This window comes from Nothoprocta perdicaria, unplaced genomic scaffold (assembly GCF_003342845.1).
Source record: "Nothoprocta perdicaria isolate Ctin4 unplaced genomic scaffold, notPer1 scaffold_1, whole genome shotgun sequence".
NCBI lineage: Eukaryota > Metazoa > Chordata > Aves > Tinamiformes > Tinamidae > Nothoprocta > Nothoprocta perdicaria.
In genome coordinates, this window is record NW_020454093.1 from 11,617,266 (window position 1) to 11,635,986 (window position 18,721).

Genomic DNA, 18,721 nt, shown 5'->3' on the forward strand with positions numbered 1-18,721 from the left:
TAAGAAGGAAAAATGTAGGGAGGTTATTGTGTTACCTCAGAAGAAAAAGAAAATGTACACTTTTGTGTRCAATCACTCCCTCTAGAATAATTCATGTGTTGAAAACTAATATCTGATGTAGAGAAAATGGCTAGTGACTGTCAAACCTAAAATACAGATTACTTTAAAAATCAGTGTTAAATGCTCTTTCTCCCAGCTAGTGTTTGTCCTAATGTTTATATTGCCATTGACATAGTCTGTACCATCCCRTGGGCTCACAATTTAATACTGCAGAATGATGCTGGCGTTTTTGTTAGCCTAGAGCCAAAAAGCAAAAGAAAACATGTAATACTAACACATAGCTAACTCACATAGCTAAGATGCTGTTATGTATTGCTAATGCTTGAGACGGGASATTGAGCCTTCCAATATAAGGCTTAGATAGGAACAGACTGATACAGAGTGAAAGTATAAAATTGCAACCTATATTGTAGGAAATAAGAAAAATCTGTCATTTTACAGCAGTGTAAAGGGAATGGAAAATAAATCTGTTAAATATCCCAAAGGAAATGTCCCAGGGTTTTGTTTCTGTTCAAGGAAGAATAAAAATGAATAGCTGCTTTAAGTTCAGAGCCTCGCAGTTTGCTTCAGTATACRTCCTCCTCAGTGGCTGCCAATCACTTAGCTGTCACATATAAGTTATGCTTTTGATCGATAACCATTTTGCTTCCAGCTGCACTGACGAGTCAGCRTCAGTGACAGACAAAAAAGAAACAGGAGATTGAAAACACAAAGTGTGGCAGGGGCCACTSTATCCTGAAACTGCTAGAAAGCCAACAGGCAAATGTGGCATGTGCTTAAGGAAATAGGAAACAAAAGAGGTTTTTTTTTTCTTTTTACAGTTGACAAATGTTAAGTATTGCTCAGTGTTGCACAACAGGGCAGAACAGGCTGCACACTTGATCTCTTCAACACGGAATATCCTCAGCAGGAAAGAGGAGAAAGAACAGTTCCAGTGGGCCCAGGTTTTTTGTAGAGTGAAAGGACAGCATCTCACAGAAATAGATCCACAAAGAGAAAGTGGAAGACAAAGCAAAATCTGTGTGTGCAATCCATGAGTCACAATAATTTAATAAACTAAAAAAAAGAAATTATCAGGCCTGAAAAGAAGCGGCATGGTCACATGTCTTGGAAAGAGCAAGGGACATGACTACAGCAAAGAAGASAAAAACCAAGACACTGAGCACAGYACTGAAACACAGCCTGTAATATCAAGTAGTGGGTAATGCTAATGCCAGTCTGCAGTAGCAAGCACCGTGCTTTCATCGCTAGCAAAGTTGCCAGAGATACAGTAGGAAGAAGAGAGTCAGACAGTAAAAAGCTGGGTGAAGTGCTCTTGAGAGCAGACAAAATTCTGCTGCTTTTGCTTCCACACGCAGTGGACCTGTAGTTAAAAAGCCATAAGAAAGCAAAATGAGAAGGTGATTGCTGAATTCAGGGATACAAACTAAATTAGCGAGCCCTCTGAAAGTAGGATAGGGCCCAATAAAGCTCACAGCGAGTGGCCAAGCCCTTAAGGCAGGCACTTTTGAGAACCCTGCGGCTCAAACTACCATCAGATTTTTGGACATCCATTTGCATCTGTGGCCGAGGGCAGCAGACAACCCAGCAGATGAACCTCTGGCAGCTCCATTCACAGTCCTGCATAGGGCAAACTGCAAGGAATGAGTGCATAGAGGGCTGGTCCTGCTGCCGAGGATCACTCCTGGTTCTCTTGGTAGTGAGCTTAGATGTTCTTCTAAATGAACATCTTGCAACTTTAGCTATCAAAAGTGTTGATATCCTAAATAAAAATACATCATAGAATGGAAGTGTTCCTGGGACAAATCAGTAGGTGTATGTCCAACGATTAGGACAATTGTTAAGGTGTGCACATAAGTAACACTAATTGTGGAAAAGGTGATTATTTGTAGTCTTCAACAACAGATCTCTACCTCATACAACCTCTGAGATGAGAATCCCAATTTCAGGATGAACTGCAGTAGGAATCTGAAGTCAACCATAGCAAACAGATATCCTGTGCTTCCAAAGTGGGGCTAAATACTCTGCAGCAAAACTTCAGTGATTTATAGCCAAATGGGAATTTGAGAGCAAGGCTCCTTCATCTGATCAGCTAAAAAATAATGGAAAGTCAAAGAGAAAATGGCAAAGAGACAAATAGAGATCCGTATTGGGACACCACAGACTGTCACAGCRTACCCTCAGCAATAAGAAACCTAACGCAGAGCTTGCTGGACTGTAGACAAGCTTCCCATGAGAGGTGTTTGCTGTGACCTGGCAGAGAAAAGCAGGATGAGGCTAGTTAAGCAGGCGGCATGTAGCACAAATGAGTCAAGACAAAGAGCGCAGGGACAGATTGATGCTCGGGAGTCCTGCTGCAGGGAGAGCAGGGATGAAAGTTGAGGGGTTGGAGAGGGAGTGTTATACTGGCAGGGCCAGAGATTCAGGAGAGGGTGGCACATCCTGCAGTTCTCCTACTGACCTGCCAGTGATGACATAAAGGAAGAAAAACTTGAGGGGCAGGAAGAATAGGGGTAGAAGGAATTTTTAATTAGAATAAAAAGAAATTATGTTATAGTTCAGTGGCACTTTCTGACTGTGACCAAGATTTTTTTTTTTTTTTAGTGTAACTTCAGATCTATTGTTAATGTGCTTTTGTGAATAATTATTCCTGTAGTATTAGTCATATTTTAGTATATTTTTCAAATTCATAGCCTGACATGTTGTGCCTTTTATAAAGTAATCTGTCATGTACTACTATTCATCTGGCAAACTGCAGGTTGATATTGTATTTAATGAGGTACTATTCTAAAAGTATGTATGACCAAATGTAAACTCTTTCTGAAGAGAGTACAGAGTAAAAGTACTGTGAGAGATAGTATTAGCATTAAGACAAAATTACCATAGCATTAAAACAAAATCCCGAACGATCATTTATTCAGTCTCCAGAAATGCTACCCTTCAGAAGCAGGAAGCATTTGAAATAAATATGGGAAATAGAGAGGAATCCAAGAACCCTAGTAACACTCTAAAGGAGTAACTCTTTCTACTGTCTTCTTAATGTAGTTCCTCTTTTCTGATATTACTTATATGACTTGTATTACTTGTATGTCTTCCCTTTACAAAATCTCCCTTTTTCGTATAGACTCCCTGTGAAGATTTGTGGTAACACTTTTTAACTTGTGCATTCAGAATTTGTTGTAAATTTTATTTGCTGATATGTGAGGACTCTTTATAATGATTGTCATGTATTTACCAAATGTTTACCGTAGCTAAAAAAATAGATTAAGTTAGATTAAGTAAGTTAAATAGATTAAATTCCTACATAAAAAAGTTTTATATACTAAACAATTTTTTTTCTGACATCATGATTTTTTTATTAGGCAATTGAACTCTTAGTATTATTTCTATAAGGATGTATAAGGATGGCTCTATGTATAGATGACTATAAAAGTATATAAATTCTGATAAATTTGGATTTTTTATAGAATATATTTTTAAGGCATTTTCATGTATTTTATTCATGTATTATATTTAATCATAAAAGCACAAATTCCTTGTATATTTCTTGCACATTATTTTCATGTTGAGAAGTTTAATATCAGAGGCTTCAGTAAGATACTAACTTTTTTTTTAACTTTTTTTTTTTACTAACATTCCACACCATTTCAATTGTTTGTTCATTATGCTGCTATATACTATAAATGGAAGAACTAATTTGAAGCTTAGAAATGCAGGAATCCTGTTACCTCAGAATAGGCAGAAAGAGTTGGTGTTTTAAGAACTTTAATGAATCATCTCCTTAAAGCTCAAACTGGTTCTATTTGAAGTTTAGGATGATAGGAGAGAATTTTTTCTTCTCGCTTTTATTCACAAACTTTCGATTGTAGTCTGGTTCTGGTGGAGATAAGAGAAGTTCCTTGAGGTATTTGTGGCCTGCAACGACATACAGGAAAAAGAAAAGAAAAACATTGAAAAAGAAAAACATTGAGAAATTTGTTTTACAGAGACAGCAGATTCAGATAAATATTTTATAAACATTCAAACTTCTAGTTTTCTGAGTACCTCAAAACTTCTACAGTTTCTTCAACTTTCAGAAAGCATCTGATTTCATCTCATATTCACAGGGTTTTGAYGTTAAAATGTGATTAATTAAAAAGAAATCTACAGGAAGACTAAGAAAATACTGATGCTGAAATAAGTTGGTTGTCCGCGCCCCACTGATGCGATGTTGATAGGATAATCTCTTGTTCAGGAGGTTCTGGTAAACTGTATGTATTTCTCAATACCTTCTACAGCATACCAACCTTGTGGCTATTCATTTTTACTAATTTTGAGTATAAATCTTGCTTTTTCTTCTGCTATGGTAGTGCCAGTTAAACCTAAAGACATGCTGTTCTTTAGATGCTTCTATTTACCTAAGTAAGCTCATTCTTTAAAATATCCTGGGATGCATTTCATATCCAGGTAGCTTCCAGAGAGGAGCCTACCTCGTTGGAACAGCAGACGGGACTGAGGAACATAAAAGGGATCAAAGAGACCGTTGTTTGTGCTCTGTTTTACTGTTAGATCCATGCAACTGCAAGCCCAGATTGTGTTCTTGCTTGCCCATTCCTATATTCTAAATGTGTGGGCCAATGGAAAAGACCTTGCATGCTGGGTGATTGCCTCCAAAGCTGGGTGCATGCTGGAGGCGTGATTGCCTCCAAAGTTTTGCTTTAAAAACAGATATTCAAAGCACCTAGGGTTTGTGACAGCTGAATAATGATAAATGGTGTGAAAGGCAATTTTATCTGACTAGGAAGACTTTGGTACTTCGTAAGGATCTCAAAGTGTTTTAACCTTTATAACACATTTTGCGTTACATTTCTTTTTAAAGTACGTGCCTGCTACTTACTCTTTCTATTGTTTTATTTCACATTTAATAAGGATTAAAACAGCTGGACAATTATTTTAAAATTTGGAAACTTAGGCTTCTGAAGCTCCTGGTAATATCTAAAATTGCAACCAGATATCTGACTTTAAGCACTTTCATTGGAAACATGGCAGGTGGTAATATTTTTCAGGATTTATGTTGCTGGTTCTGCTGCCTTTTCAGACCAGAGGGACACTCTGCCTTGACCTTTCTGTGAGAGGATGGGAGGGAGAAAGTAACTTACTTTCCTCTTCTTGCTGACAGAATACTTATGCACATTAATGTAAGAAATGGCTGCTCAAACTCAGCTAGTAAAGTAAATCATACATAATATTTTGGGGGCACTTAGAGACAGGCTTTATCCAGAACCTATCTTCTTTGCAGGAGCTAGGTAATTATCTAATATAATAAATGAAATTTTGCTTATAGCAGAGCTCCACTCGCAGAAGTCTCCAGCATGGGTTCAGTGGTGTTTCACTTTGGTTACCTGGCCCATCAAGAAGGTTGAGCTGAAGTTCAGTAGTAAATAGTTGAAATAATGTTGTATGGAACTGCAGCATAATTCATGCAGACATCCTGCAAAACTCAGTCTCTCTTCTCCTGTACAGTTCAGGTATTTTTTGCCATACAGTCACTCTAAGTTAGATACCATAASTTAAGGATAATTACTTGAGCTAGATATTGTCATGGAGACAAGCTGTTAGTGTTAGGTTTGCTTGCTTCTCAAAGATATGAACATTTTTTGTTTTTTTTTTACTTTGCTTTACTTCAGCAATAAAAATAAACCCTTGGTCTAATAAGGTACATCTTGTCATAAAAAAAAATAATGATGTGACCTCTATCTCTGCAAAAGCACAGTGAAAATTAGCACTGTATTATTTATCGGAGGGTCCCAAGGCTGGGTCAGTCTTRGCTTGTTTTCCTCACTGTAGACCTGAAGTGACCATTCCTCATTGTTTTGATATCCAAATAGGTCATATTCATTAATCACAAGAAAATTAAAAAAAAAAAGTCAGTGAAGCTGTGCTCTCTGTATGAGAGGTAGTATATTAGAATGAAACTGGCAAATTTACAGTACAAAATATATATGGCAGAATATATATAGCAAATAATTTTTGCTTTCTTGTTATACCTGACATTTCCAAGGCTTGCCTATTTCTTCCTTCAGCAAAGTGGTTTTATTAATGCTTTCAGGTTTAACCTGGACGATGCAAAGTTACGTTTAAATGTTGTTGAGCTGTTCTTTCTGCTTCACAGAAACTGGCTTACATTTGTACATGTCTTGAAGTGGAATAAATGGGACTTCTATTATAAAACCTAATGTCAGATTGACTGCATCTAGAAAATAACAATTTTTAAAGGTCACATAAAATAGGCCACTTCAGCTCTCTTTTTTTTTTTTTTTTTCTGGATATGTTTGATTAAAACTGTTTTGTTTTGTTTGTTAAATCACTGAGATTTTTCCTCCAGGGTCGATGACAGCAAATACAGATCCTTACATTTGCCATCATCTTAACGTCATAAATACAACTAGATTAAGTAGTGCTATATACCTTTCCCCACTTCTGAATTATCAACTATGAATTATTTATAATAAAATTAGCCATATACATCATGAGTCAGTAGAGTGTAAAATATTACTTGTAGGCCTAGCCAAGCCTTTCAGTCGATAGACACTTACATCAACTTTTGCAGCTATCTTTTCAGGGTAGAGTGTAATAATCCACAACTTCTAAAGAAATATGCCTTAGTAGAAATTAGGTCATACCTGTAGTGTCCCAAATTATATTTATAGAAGTATCTTCTACAATCAATTTGTAGAATATGAAATGGCTAAACAGAGTCACGCATGTCTTTCATTGGTTAGGCAGATTGAGAAAAGGATGCTCAAAAAAGAGGCTTTCCATTCTCCTCCACCTTCGGTATTTTTTTTATTTCTTGGAGCGTTTATTACTGCCACCATCTTAGCAGTGCAAATTTAGCTCAGATAGCAAACTTTGGATCCTACAATTTATAAATCCTTTCTAGCTGGTGCGATAAGGTGCAATAATTCTAAACTGACACAGAAAATAAAGCAAAAATGCATTGCAGTTTTTATTAATTACTGTTATATTTTGCCTACAAGCTAGCATGAAATTCTCTTGCTTTACTTCATATTACTTTTAGCATGATCTCAAGAACCATGGTAAAAACACAACTATTTCTATGTCTCCACAGTGGGTAGTTAATATCTCAGACTCCATATAGTTTACTTTAGCTTGGGTGTCATTTCATATTGCCCGAGGCATGATGCAAATCATAAATTGAGGATTAAGCCTGGACTGGCTTTATGATTCTGAGCATCCTTAGGACCTCTTAGAGGATGCAAAGGAGAAGTATCTGAATAAACGGTGAGATCTTCTTTTAATTTTCTTTCTTGAAGAATTAAAATAATTTAAAAGCATTTTATATTAAATGAGCGTAAAAATTAAGCTCAACTAAAAATTACAAATGAACAAATATTAAATCTAAATAGCAGAAGGCAAAAGAGGCAATCTAGTGTATTCCGTGACAGCAGTTCAACAGATTTTGTATTCATTTTAGTTAAACTATATACGCACTATTAATTTACTATGACAGCCCGCAAGTGTTATTAAGCAAGTGGGCTGGCAAGACTAGAATAGTTTTTCTGTCTCAGGCTCAAACAGCAGAACAAATTTAAGGTCTACACTGCAATATAAATGTGAGGAAGGAATAGTCTGCTTCCTGCTTCACGTAGAGGAGTAAAAAGAGTCATTAATAAAATGTGAGCGAAAACTGAGGTAAAACACATGAACTCTGACTTCTGAGCAATTTCTGCCTTTCTCTCAGCAATATTTTGTCAAAACATTCCAAAGTGTAAATCTTTGCTTTCAGACATTATCAGAGGCATTTTAAGGYTTTTAAGTCAGTATTTAAAGTTTCCAAGGTATTGAGAAAAGAGTATACAAGTAAGAGTGGAAGACATTGTGTGACTTTGGAAATAAATACGTAAATCAGAATTTATTATTGAATAGTATTTTGAAGTGCATGCAAACCGTGAATAGGAACATTTTCCTAGTGAAGAACAAATGCATGATACTAATGAAAACTATCAAGTCTAATTGACATGAAATTGAGAAGTAAATAAAATAGAGAGATGGCTATTAAATATTTTATATTATTTGAAATAATAAATGTGGAAAGAGTTGATTCTCCAGGGAACTTTATTTTTTCTCAGTTGCAGTGATGTCATGCAACTCTAGTATCTCCAATTGGATATCTTGGTGGATAAATGGAATATTTAGACATGGAATAAGAAATATAAATAAAGTGGCCACAATTTCAGGTCTGCCGTATATATCTGCAAGTTCTCCTGACTTACGTAGAGTTTGTGGATGGCGGGCATTTAATAAAAAACAGGCTACCTACCCATGTTTAGGCACCTGAGTAACAAATTTAAGAACCTAACTTTAAGCACATACAACAGTTTAATTTTTTTTTTTTTAACTAGTATTATCTTGTTAATGTGTCTCTTCAAACAAGGAGATTTGTCTTAAATGTACAGAACACCTGTACTGTGAAATCAGGACATCTGCATTGATTTGTGATCTGCTCAAATTTCTTCCTGACCTGCTGGTTGCCTACTAGTAATCCCTGCTTGTTGAAATGAGTGGGTCAGCCTCTTGACTTTCTGTGTTTAAATTCTCTAAACAAACAATATTTAACGCAACTTCTAYGAGTTATAATAAGGATTAATTCATTAATATAGGCAGTATAATTTATAATTTCAAAACAAAGATGCTATAAAAATATGACTTCTTCTGCGTTTTGTTTGAATGTTATCATAGATGTTTAAGAAAGGGAAAAACAACATACTGGACATACTACATATGACTTCAGTCCTTGGGGAAGTTTGGATATTAGTTTAAAAAAGCCTCTCCACCTCCAAACCTAAGCATGTCAATACAATACTGTGAGCAAATATTGTTGTTCACTTATATTTTGGTCATTTAAATGTTTTTTTTTTAATCCAAGCACAGATTTCCATGGTAAGTTCCATTTGGGAAAAAAAAAWAAAAWWWTTATTTACTGGAAAAATATTTGAATATGCAGAGCTGTTTAAAAAGGATTTTTCTATATTTACTTAAGATTTTCCCTGTGAAGTAATTTTCTTTARTACTTATTTATCAGTAATTATGATAAAGTATACATATATTTGAGTATACAAGCAAAAAAATGAGCAATAAAGTATTAGAGTCAAAATTAATGGGTGCTATTGCTGAAGTCCTAGTATAATATTACCATGTTAAGAAAGACGGATAATAACCTGGAATATTTATGCATTTTTAGTAATTCTTACTGATGAAAATGTAGATGCTACTTACTTGGAATTAAAAAACCACAGTTATTCAGTCATATTAAGCCCCATATCAGCAGCAGACTTCTTTGATTCACCAAGGCCCTTTAATCTGAGCACAGTGCTCCAGCTATTTGGGTTGAATTTTAGTCTGTGTAATAGCTCTTTCTGTATGCTAGATCTACCAGCTCATTTGGGAAGCCTCAATGACTCATCACAGTTTCATAGGGTAGGCAGGATGTGACATATACTTAAGAGCAGGCTAGATCTCTGAAATGCTTAAATAAATATATTAGAAAATTCAACCAGCAACTTTTTTTTTTTTTTTTTTTTAGTGTATGTTACCAAATTAAATAGTGTGGAGCTTTTAAGATTTGTTATAAAAATATGCCAGCTTGAAAGACTGTAGGAACAGGAAATCCTATAGGAAGATGTGAGTTTTGCGATTCAGACTTTCTATTTAATTTGAATCTGTGCCACAAATGGGCTCCATTCCAGTGAAAAATCCACAGAATAATCACTTTTGTGCAGCTGTGATCACAGTATACATGCACAATATAAACCTATATATAAACCTAAAACTATAGTTACAGAAATAAGATAGGGAATTCTGTGTCTATGAAGGCCCTGTTTTGTGGACTTTGAGACATTTTACAGAAACAGATTTTCACATGCTTAGCAGAGAAACACATACATGCATATTTTCAGCAAAATTCTGTTTCTAAGTAACTGCCGGAATGAAGATGTTAGTGACTTTTCAGGGAAATATTCTAGTGGAAATCCTATTTTCACAGAGAACTTTTCCGTTATGTTCTGTTATCAGAACTGTGTCTGCACTTGTGGGTACAGCAAGTTGTGAAAGTTGCTTCCTTTGAAAGAARTAGTAGGCTCTAAGAAAGTACTTTATTTGGTGAATTCTGATGCAAAATAAGCATTTTTTCAGGTACCTCTATGATGATTACAKGCACCAAATAGTTGGTTTTATCAGCGTGGCCTTGTGGATAACTTAGTGTGTCCAAATTTGTGAACCTTACTGAGTGCTCTATGCTGTTTTAAAATTTCAGCACAGTACTTATTTTCTTTAAACTACCTAGATGAGAAGTAAATGGTTTGTGTTTCTGTTCTCTAAATGTTTCATCATATAAATCATCTATCATTTTTGTCTACAGATATTCCACATGACWTATGACCTGGCCAGTGCTGTAGTGAGAATTTTTAATCTCATTGGAATGATGTTGCTGCTTTGCCACTGGGATGGTTGTCTTCAGTTTTTAGTACCATTACTCCAGGATTTCCCACCAGATTGCTGGGTGTCCCTAAACGGTATGGTTGTAAGTATTGTTCATTTTTCATTGTGCTTTTTAAACATTATTTTTCTAAACAGTTAGCTTCAGGCTTAAGTGTAGCAATACRTATTTAGTAACACACTGCCCTGCAATTTATTCAAGTTTTCTTTTTGTTTTTGTTAGTTGGCTTGCTAAGAACCTGATATTTGTTTTGTAGCCCTCATCACCAATAACATTATATTGAATCATTCTCAATAAATGTAACAAATACTTTCAGTTTTCAGAGCATTTGCCTTTTTTAATCCTCATTCCCTCAAAAAAGCCACAAAATAAAATTTGGGAGAAGTTGACTAGCTGTCAATCGTCAATTTTCGTTATGGTTTCAAAATGCTCAGGAAATCATATTATCTTCATTTATTTCATCTAATTTTGTCCTCTGTTTTGTCAAGTAACTTCTGAGTTGTCTCATGGAACCCTTTACCAAGTTTTCCTAAGTTATGGGAATTTTAGTTTTACTTCTATGATATTTCTGTCTATGTGAACAGACAGTTCAGGGGCATAATATTGCTGCCTTCTGGACATGCCTTATTCATACAGGAGGTTAACAGTATTGGGYGTAACATGTGCCTTAAAGATCAGTGACTGTGAAGAATTAGTTACAAGTCTGACTATGTATAAAGTAATACATACAGAAGATGATAGCAGGAAGTACGCTGAGAAAGTTGTTGAAACCTACCTATCCCCCCAAAAAAAATTCTAAACAAAGCAAACAACTCTCTGATATACTTTAGACACATTCAAGGGAGGATCTTAGCTTCTTCCAAATTAAAATTCAAGAAATACAGAAACTGTTAAAAAAAATAGAAATGAGGYAAATAAAGCACCTGAAATAAATGTTTCCAGTTTTTACAGTTTTAAAATGCAAGAAATGGTACCTTTACTCCCATCTTAAGTAAATAGACAGCTTGCTCAGTTCTACATGTAACTGTTGTAGAAACATAATATTTGTTCCTTTTGGAAACTGATACTGCGCATCACTGTGGGAGCTCGATGACTAAGAATGTCAGTCATACAGACAAGTACTTGCAGTCRTCAAGCAATATCTTTAATGATAAACAGCATGTTTGCTGACACCTCATTGTGCAGTTCTCCCCCAAAATATAGTGACATACCTTCAAAAATGGAATTGCTATAGAAAAGTAGGTCACCAGGATGCTGACTCGCATGTCTTTGCRTTGTGGTGCATTCTGGATTCTGCTTTGTAATATCTTCCATTCATAGTTAGAAAGGGTATATTTTCTACCAGACTGCCAAAGATCTGGATAATAGTCATGCTAAAGAGTGAAAAGAAATAAGCCTTGTGTTACACATAGTTGATATATTTAACCTTTACAGAGCATTTATCTACTAAATTGTCTCCCTACCCTAAAAAAGAGTTACATTTAGTCTAAGAAGGCAGTGCCCAGTCACATGAAGAGCCCTCTTTCTGCCTGCATCTTWTTTATGGAAATGATACTCTTTCCCCACTGGCTACGTACTGTTAGGTACACACTTTTTTTCTGTGGCAGATGAATCTGTTGCTAATAATAAATATTGCGAGGCCATCTGAAAATTAAGCAAGATTATTTTCACAGCGTATGCAGTCTTCTAGTCATATGGCAAGAAAAGGGATTACAGCCTGACAGGCTGGAATCAGTAGCATATCCCTAAGGCCACTCTCAGGGGAAAACAACTGGACCTTTCTTCTGACCTCATTAAAATGTTAGRAGATGTTTCCTCTTTATTTTCCAGACTCTGGAAGTGAAGTCCTCAGAACTGAATACAGAMAAAGAAACAATTAATGAATCTCAGTACTCTGAAATGATAGAAGGAAAATACTGTTATTATTATTAATGATAAATTATTATTATTATTATTGTATGCTTTGCTAGCTCATTCAGAGTCCTGCTAACTGCAGCTTTTGGAATTTGGGAAGGTATCACATTCTGATTACAAGTACATTAGGAAATAGAGTATCATACTCCCATGGTGTGCTGTAGCCTATAGCAATTTAATATGGTCAGAATTTAAACACTTCTCTCACTAAAATGACTGCATTTTAAACTGGGRTTTTATATTGATATGCTGTTGATACAGAACTCAGATAAGCTATCTCATTATTTTCTGGTCTGGAGGAACTGGTGATGACGGTCACAAACTGGACATCTTTAGTCACAAAGAAGAGATCTGTCTATAACTCTAGCTAATGTACCTTTCTATCAGTGTATACCCTACTGCTCATAAATTTTCCTCAGAGATTTTAGTAGATTACTAATTAAAGTAATCCTTGCATCTAAGTACATTTGGAGTTTGGTTCAACCATCTCTTCCAGTAGTAAAGTAGGATTACTCTGAGAAAGGTCACAATGAACCCTCTGTGTTTTTTCTTCTTTAGAGTGATAGAGGTTTTGTGGGGACATTCCCAGGCATTCACAATGTGAGTCCAGTATATGCTGCCCTGAAAAATATCAGTGCCAYGGCTGACCTCAGGATAATACACTAGCCTTGCTTAGGCTTAAGATTTAATTGGTCAATTAAAGCACTGGCTTAAAGTCTCTTTTAAACTTATGTAGGTTCATCCAGAAAACGTTATTGTTTGATATGCAACACAACAGTGTTTAATTGCAAGACAGAGCTTTTGCAGATAACCTGATGGCAAAGGAAATAAGGATGTCATGAAGATGACATGCTGTCTCTTAAATCCACAAAGCATAATATACTCATCCTGCTCCAGCTGCCTCCCATATACCTTGCACATTGGTTGCTTTCAGCCTTCAYAGTGCAAGAACTTGTCCTAAAAGCCTCTGCCTGAAAGCTATTTCTTCTATAGGAACTTTTTATTTCAAAGACATACTCAAATTTTACTTTTGGAAGTCCTAYTAAGAAATATAACATAGGTTAAATGGAGGAGAGCCTGAGAAATTTAACTTCAGCAAGCATTAATGAAACCAACCTGTGTTTTCCATACTGCCTTTCTGAACAAGACTGAATGTGATTAAAGAAAAATAAATAGGATGGATTTTTTATCTTTGAAAGCATAATAAAAGTGTCACAGTGGACTTGAAAGGAAATAGAAAGGAAATAGAAAGGAAAGGAAATAGAAAGGAAATAGAAAGCCTTTTATGTGAAGAGAATATGACCACCATTGGCTAGTGCTGCACCAATCTGCAGCCTAAGTAATATTAAAAAAAAAAAGAAAAGTTCAGATAGCATTGAGATATTAACTTCAACATAATAATGAGCCTAACTTATATTTCTACTCTGTAATGCAGTTCCCTTTTCTTCCTTTACCACTGGCCTTACAGTATTAAGGTAATCATGTAGTTACCAGAAGAAAGCCAGGACTGGTATYGTCCTTCATTTTTCTAGATTTGCTCCCTCTTGCGTGCAATCTCATACCTCTTTTATACCATTTGATGGTACTGATCAATACTTTCATTAATGATGAGTTAAAACTGAAGGGCAAAGTCATGTATTCTTATAGAAATCAATGTACTTCTCATTAAAATTAAAAAAAAAAGTGTTTCTCTCTGATGAGAAAATTTTATAATGTCTGGATGGTTTTGCTTAATTTCTGCTGGCTCTCCTGGYTGGTAAAAAATTATTGTCCAGCCTCCTCATCTGGAACAATTTCTAAGCAAGAGTGATGAAAGAAGATGTTTTTTTGCTGTGGATGCCAGCCAGCTATCATAGTATGACTGCCTACAATAAAGAAAGCATCCCTTGCATCAGTTTAGCTTTTTCCTGTTTTAGAAGTTTGCTCTTACCTTTTGAGACAAAGTCTCAAAGGTGTATGAGATCTTCAAGTAACCATATTCAAAGGCCCACAACTTCTCCTTCCTGTTTCTATTTCCTTGTGTGACTAGGAAAATAATTGTATGACTAGAAAAACAATTCTTTAAGCGGACATTTACCTGAATTTTCTATTTTTTCTTTTTTCTTTTTTTGTGTATAATCTTCAGAGAAAAACCTGTCATAAAACTGTAGAATTTAATTGGAAGTATAAAATTTAAGTTGAAGGTAAATTTTTGAATTTTTGAAAAGAGTTTCCTTTGCTGACATTTCTCATGGCAGCCTGCCAGTGTTTGCTCAGCAAGAACCCTTGAGGTATTCTGGTTTCTTCCTCACTGTCCTTGTAGTCATTGCGTCAGCTCTTGTATTTTTTTTTTAGGTTTTGGATTTGGTGGGAACAGGGGTTGCATTATCTGAATTCCCCTGTGTGTGCACATTTGCTCAGAGGCAAGAGAAGCCCAAAACAAGAGTTCATATCCTTATCTCTGACAGTATCACCAATARGAAGGAATTGGGAACTTCTGCTGCCAAGTTTGAAAGCCTTTTCCTATTAAATGAAGACTTTAAGTGAAGATTTGAAAGGGAGATTCATAAATACAGTTTRCAGTGTGCTAAAATTTAAGCTAACATATATATAAATATACAAAAAAATCTGTACACATAATTCAACTTTAAACATTTCTTAAGAATTAAAAGAAATAAAGAAATATTTTGGTAYGATTTCACTTGGAATACAAGGGTAAGGAAACCATTTTCAATTATATGAGCCCATATTTTTTATTTTCAATGATGTCTGTATCACTCAGTGAAGCTGAAGGAATTGATTAGCCTTTGATAAGTCATTCAGTATTTGATTTTCTCCTTTTTGGTAATGCATTRTCATAGTAGCTTCTTCATTATGGCTGGTCATTAAGACAATCAAGAAAACCTCATGAACATATCATGAGATTTTTCTGTATATGATCATTTCATGATGGTCATCATCATTGCATACTTCTTAAAGCATTACACATGTTTAAAAACRTATGTTTAAACACATGTTCAAAATATAGACTCACTGGTTTTATTTGCCATGTTGAGCAATAAATTCTGGTATAAATCAAATCCCATTATTTGAAACTGAATGCTCAGAGAATATGGAACATATAAGACATCTCACCTCTAGGGTCATTCTGGAATTCTTGAGATATGCTACTACTCTGGTATTTTCAACCAATTTGTAACATGTTTTTGTAACATATTTTTATAACAATTAGAAAATAATTGCCATTCTTAGGATTTTGTTAGGATTAAGGTAACTGGTTTTGAGATTCTACACTGAATAATAGTATTTCTTCTKGTATGCACAATTGTCTCAAATACAGTTATTTATCTTCATCGCTCTTGTCTAGAACAGTGCTTTAACCTCTGACAGTCAAAACACTTTCTTCTGCATCAAGATGATGAAGTAATGGTAGAGTTTATGGCCTGCTTCAATGGGTTAGGGATCAAGTGGTAGGCCTGAAAGTATACTGGCTCAGGAGAATGTATTAGTTCATGTGAAATGATGCTAAAGAAACTGCAGATGAAAATTTTGTAGACTGGAAGTGATAAATGACACAATATGCTTAATGTAGAATGAAGACAAGTGCTACCTGCAATCCCAAAGTTTTATGTCAAGTTAGCCAGCACCAGAGAAAKGGGGTAGATGAGGACACTCTTGATTTAACTCAATGTGTCATAGTCAGTGAAGAGGAGAACAAATTAAGTTCTCATTTTTATGACACTTGCTGAGATTCTAGGAAGACCACAGGAGTTTTGACTTAAGCTTTTTTTCTGCTCTTTGATAGTTTAGAGGTCATCTGATTTTGCAGACCTAGAACATCCATAAAAAAAAGAATTAACAATAAATTTTTATTCTTACCTTTTTGCTTATACTATGACTTCATATATTATTTTGCTGATGTCTCCTGTACTTTGCATTGTCTATTTTTGAGAGTAATTTTCTCATGTGCTTAGACCAGAGCACACAAGTGCTCCCTGTGCCTCTCAATTACTGAAAATATTTCAATATTTGTGCTTAGTCTGTGTATTAATTAGTACCAACAGGAAATAGGTCACAAATGTTGAGGAAGTCCCCATGACCAACTCTGTGTCTTCACAGGGGTGAAGACCTACATGTCTTCACAATATGCATCCCCTTTAAAAGATTTTTTTTCCAGCAAGCCTGGTGTTTATTTCGTAAAAATGCTATTCATTTGTTTTGAGCTCCTTTTTTAGTGTTTCTTTTATCTGTTCTGTTTAAGATACACTGCTACAGGGCAAGGATTTCTTACTTTGTAATAATCTGAAATGCAGAATAAACATGTTGGTTTTACTGTTATAGATTCRGTGAAAGTCAAGCCTCAGTGGAAATAATCTCAAAGGACAATGAATATATTCATCTTCCTAGCTTACTCCCATTAATTCATTCCCATGTTATCATTTTGAGATAATGATGCTAGTATCACAAGCAAATTGAGTCATGGATGTTTCAAAGGTGAAAAATAAAGGTGAAAAATTATTTACGTGGAGATATAAAGCTTCATAAATTTTTAAACTTTAGTGAAAGTGGTAATTTTATCCYTGATCATTTGAATTACAAAGGAGTTAAAGCTGAAACTTCGAAAATTAACATTAAAAACTAAAATRCTGTCATAAGCCTTGCTATATTACTTCTTTCTTCTACCAAAATTCTGTAAAYGCAGTTATATTGTGTTGATGTGATTATGTAATACTGATGGTGATAGTTGTGGCAGTAGGAATTGGTGCTCAGTGCTACAGATTAAGGATCTAAATTAGGACTCACATGTTCAAAATGCTGATGAGCGCATGGTGTTACTGTTGTGATAACAGGTGCTAAAGAGGATCACTTTAGTTAATTAGTTAGCTACCTTGAATGCTTTCATCCCTTTCAAATACAAATCTGGTCTTCCTTATATGGGAAAAGAATAATGACACAATTTGTTGGAGAAAGTATTTAAAAGCAAATTGATGTACCTAATAGATAATAATTTATTTTCATACTTCTTTATTAACATAAGAGCTTGTGGGAAAATTTTCAAGATCAGAATTCAAGGAGAGATTTGCCCATTTATCATCAAAATTAAATTTTCATGTTTCCATGTTTCTCTCCCAAAGCAACTCATTATGTAAATGTTTTTACTGAAGTATATTGTGATGGGTTTTCTGATAAATTGTTATTTGCTAATTATTTTGTACAAGCCTTCTTCTAGATAGTCATTGTAGTCTTTGTACAGGTGTCTACATATTATTTGTGTGAGCAAGCTGCAAACACTATCTTGGAACAGTTTCTTCAAAACTTCAAACAGCTACTGCCTCTTTCAAATAAGATTTGTTTTGTGGGAATTTTTTCCTACAAAGAGGATGTTTATGTTAATTTTTTGCATTGGCAATGCTGTTGATAACATAATGGAAAAAAAAAAAACAAAAACAAACTGTGATGGACATCATCTCTGGTTCATATACCACATTTTGCAATTTGTAATGTTTTTTCTCATGCAGGAGTAGCAATTTAAGCATTAAAAGCTGCTATAAAATAGTTACTAGTATATTTAAACTGGCTGTAAAAAAAAAAGAGAAAAAAAATAAAAACAACACAACAGTATCACCTTGATTTTCCAGAAAACACTACTGAAGTTACTTTAGTAGTTGTTTTCTCTTTGTTTTGCATGTTTGTAATTTATTACAAAAAATCATGCTAATATCATGTGACTAGGATGAGTGGAGGGATGTATACTTTCAAGTCTAGTTGATTACCACAATTTTACCTAGATTATGCACTACCCTCTACTACGACTTAGCTGTGGTATGCTGTGAGAGAAATACTTTGAAACAATCTCTTTGATAATCGCAAAGCTTAAATATTCTTTGGCATTTGAATGAATCAAGAAAATAGTTCATGTATTCTGCACAGCCAACTAATGCCCTTTTTCTAATCCATCTCATGGCTCACTTGAGTCTACCCAAGATGCCTTAATCTCTAACAAACTATGAAAATATTCATTTCTGTATTGTGTTTCCATAAAATGCTCTAATCCTTTTCAGGACTTTAATCCAAAAAAATGTATTTGTAGTTCCTCTATTTTGCTATTTTGTACTTTGGATGGCAAAAAGTTAACTTGTGTTTGAGGATAGCCTAGAACTAGAAAAACAGAATTCAAAACAGAATTTTCTAGATTGGTAAGGGCATACGAYGTGGTGTTATATGACATTTTCTTGTAAAAATTCTACTCATACTGCTAATTCAGGTTTA

At 34.8% G+C, this 18,721-nt stretch overlaps 1 protein-coding gene across 1 annotated transcript in view; it reads left to right on the forward strand.

Moving 5' to 3' along the window:
• The window catches only part of HCN1 (hyperpolarization activated cyclic nucleotide gated potassium channel 1), a 176,966-nt gene that overhangs the window by 82,818 nt on the left and 75,427 nt on the right, over positions 1–18,721 (forward strand). Inside the window, exon 3 of the mRNA XM_026038248.1 lies at positions 10,481–10,642. Coding sequence (XP_025894033.1) covers positions 10,481–10,642 — 162 coding nt within the window. The remainder of the gene's footprint in view (positions 1–10,480; positions 10,643–18,721) is intronic.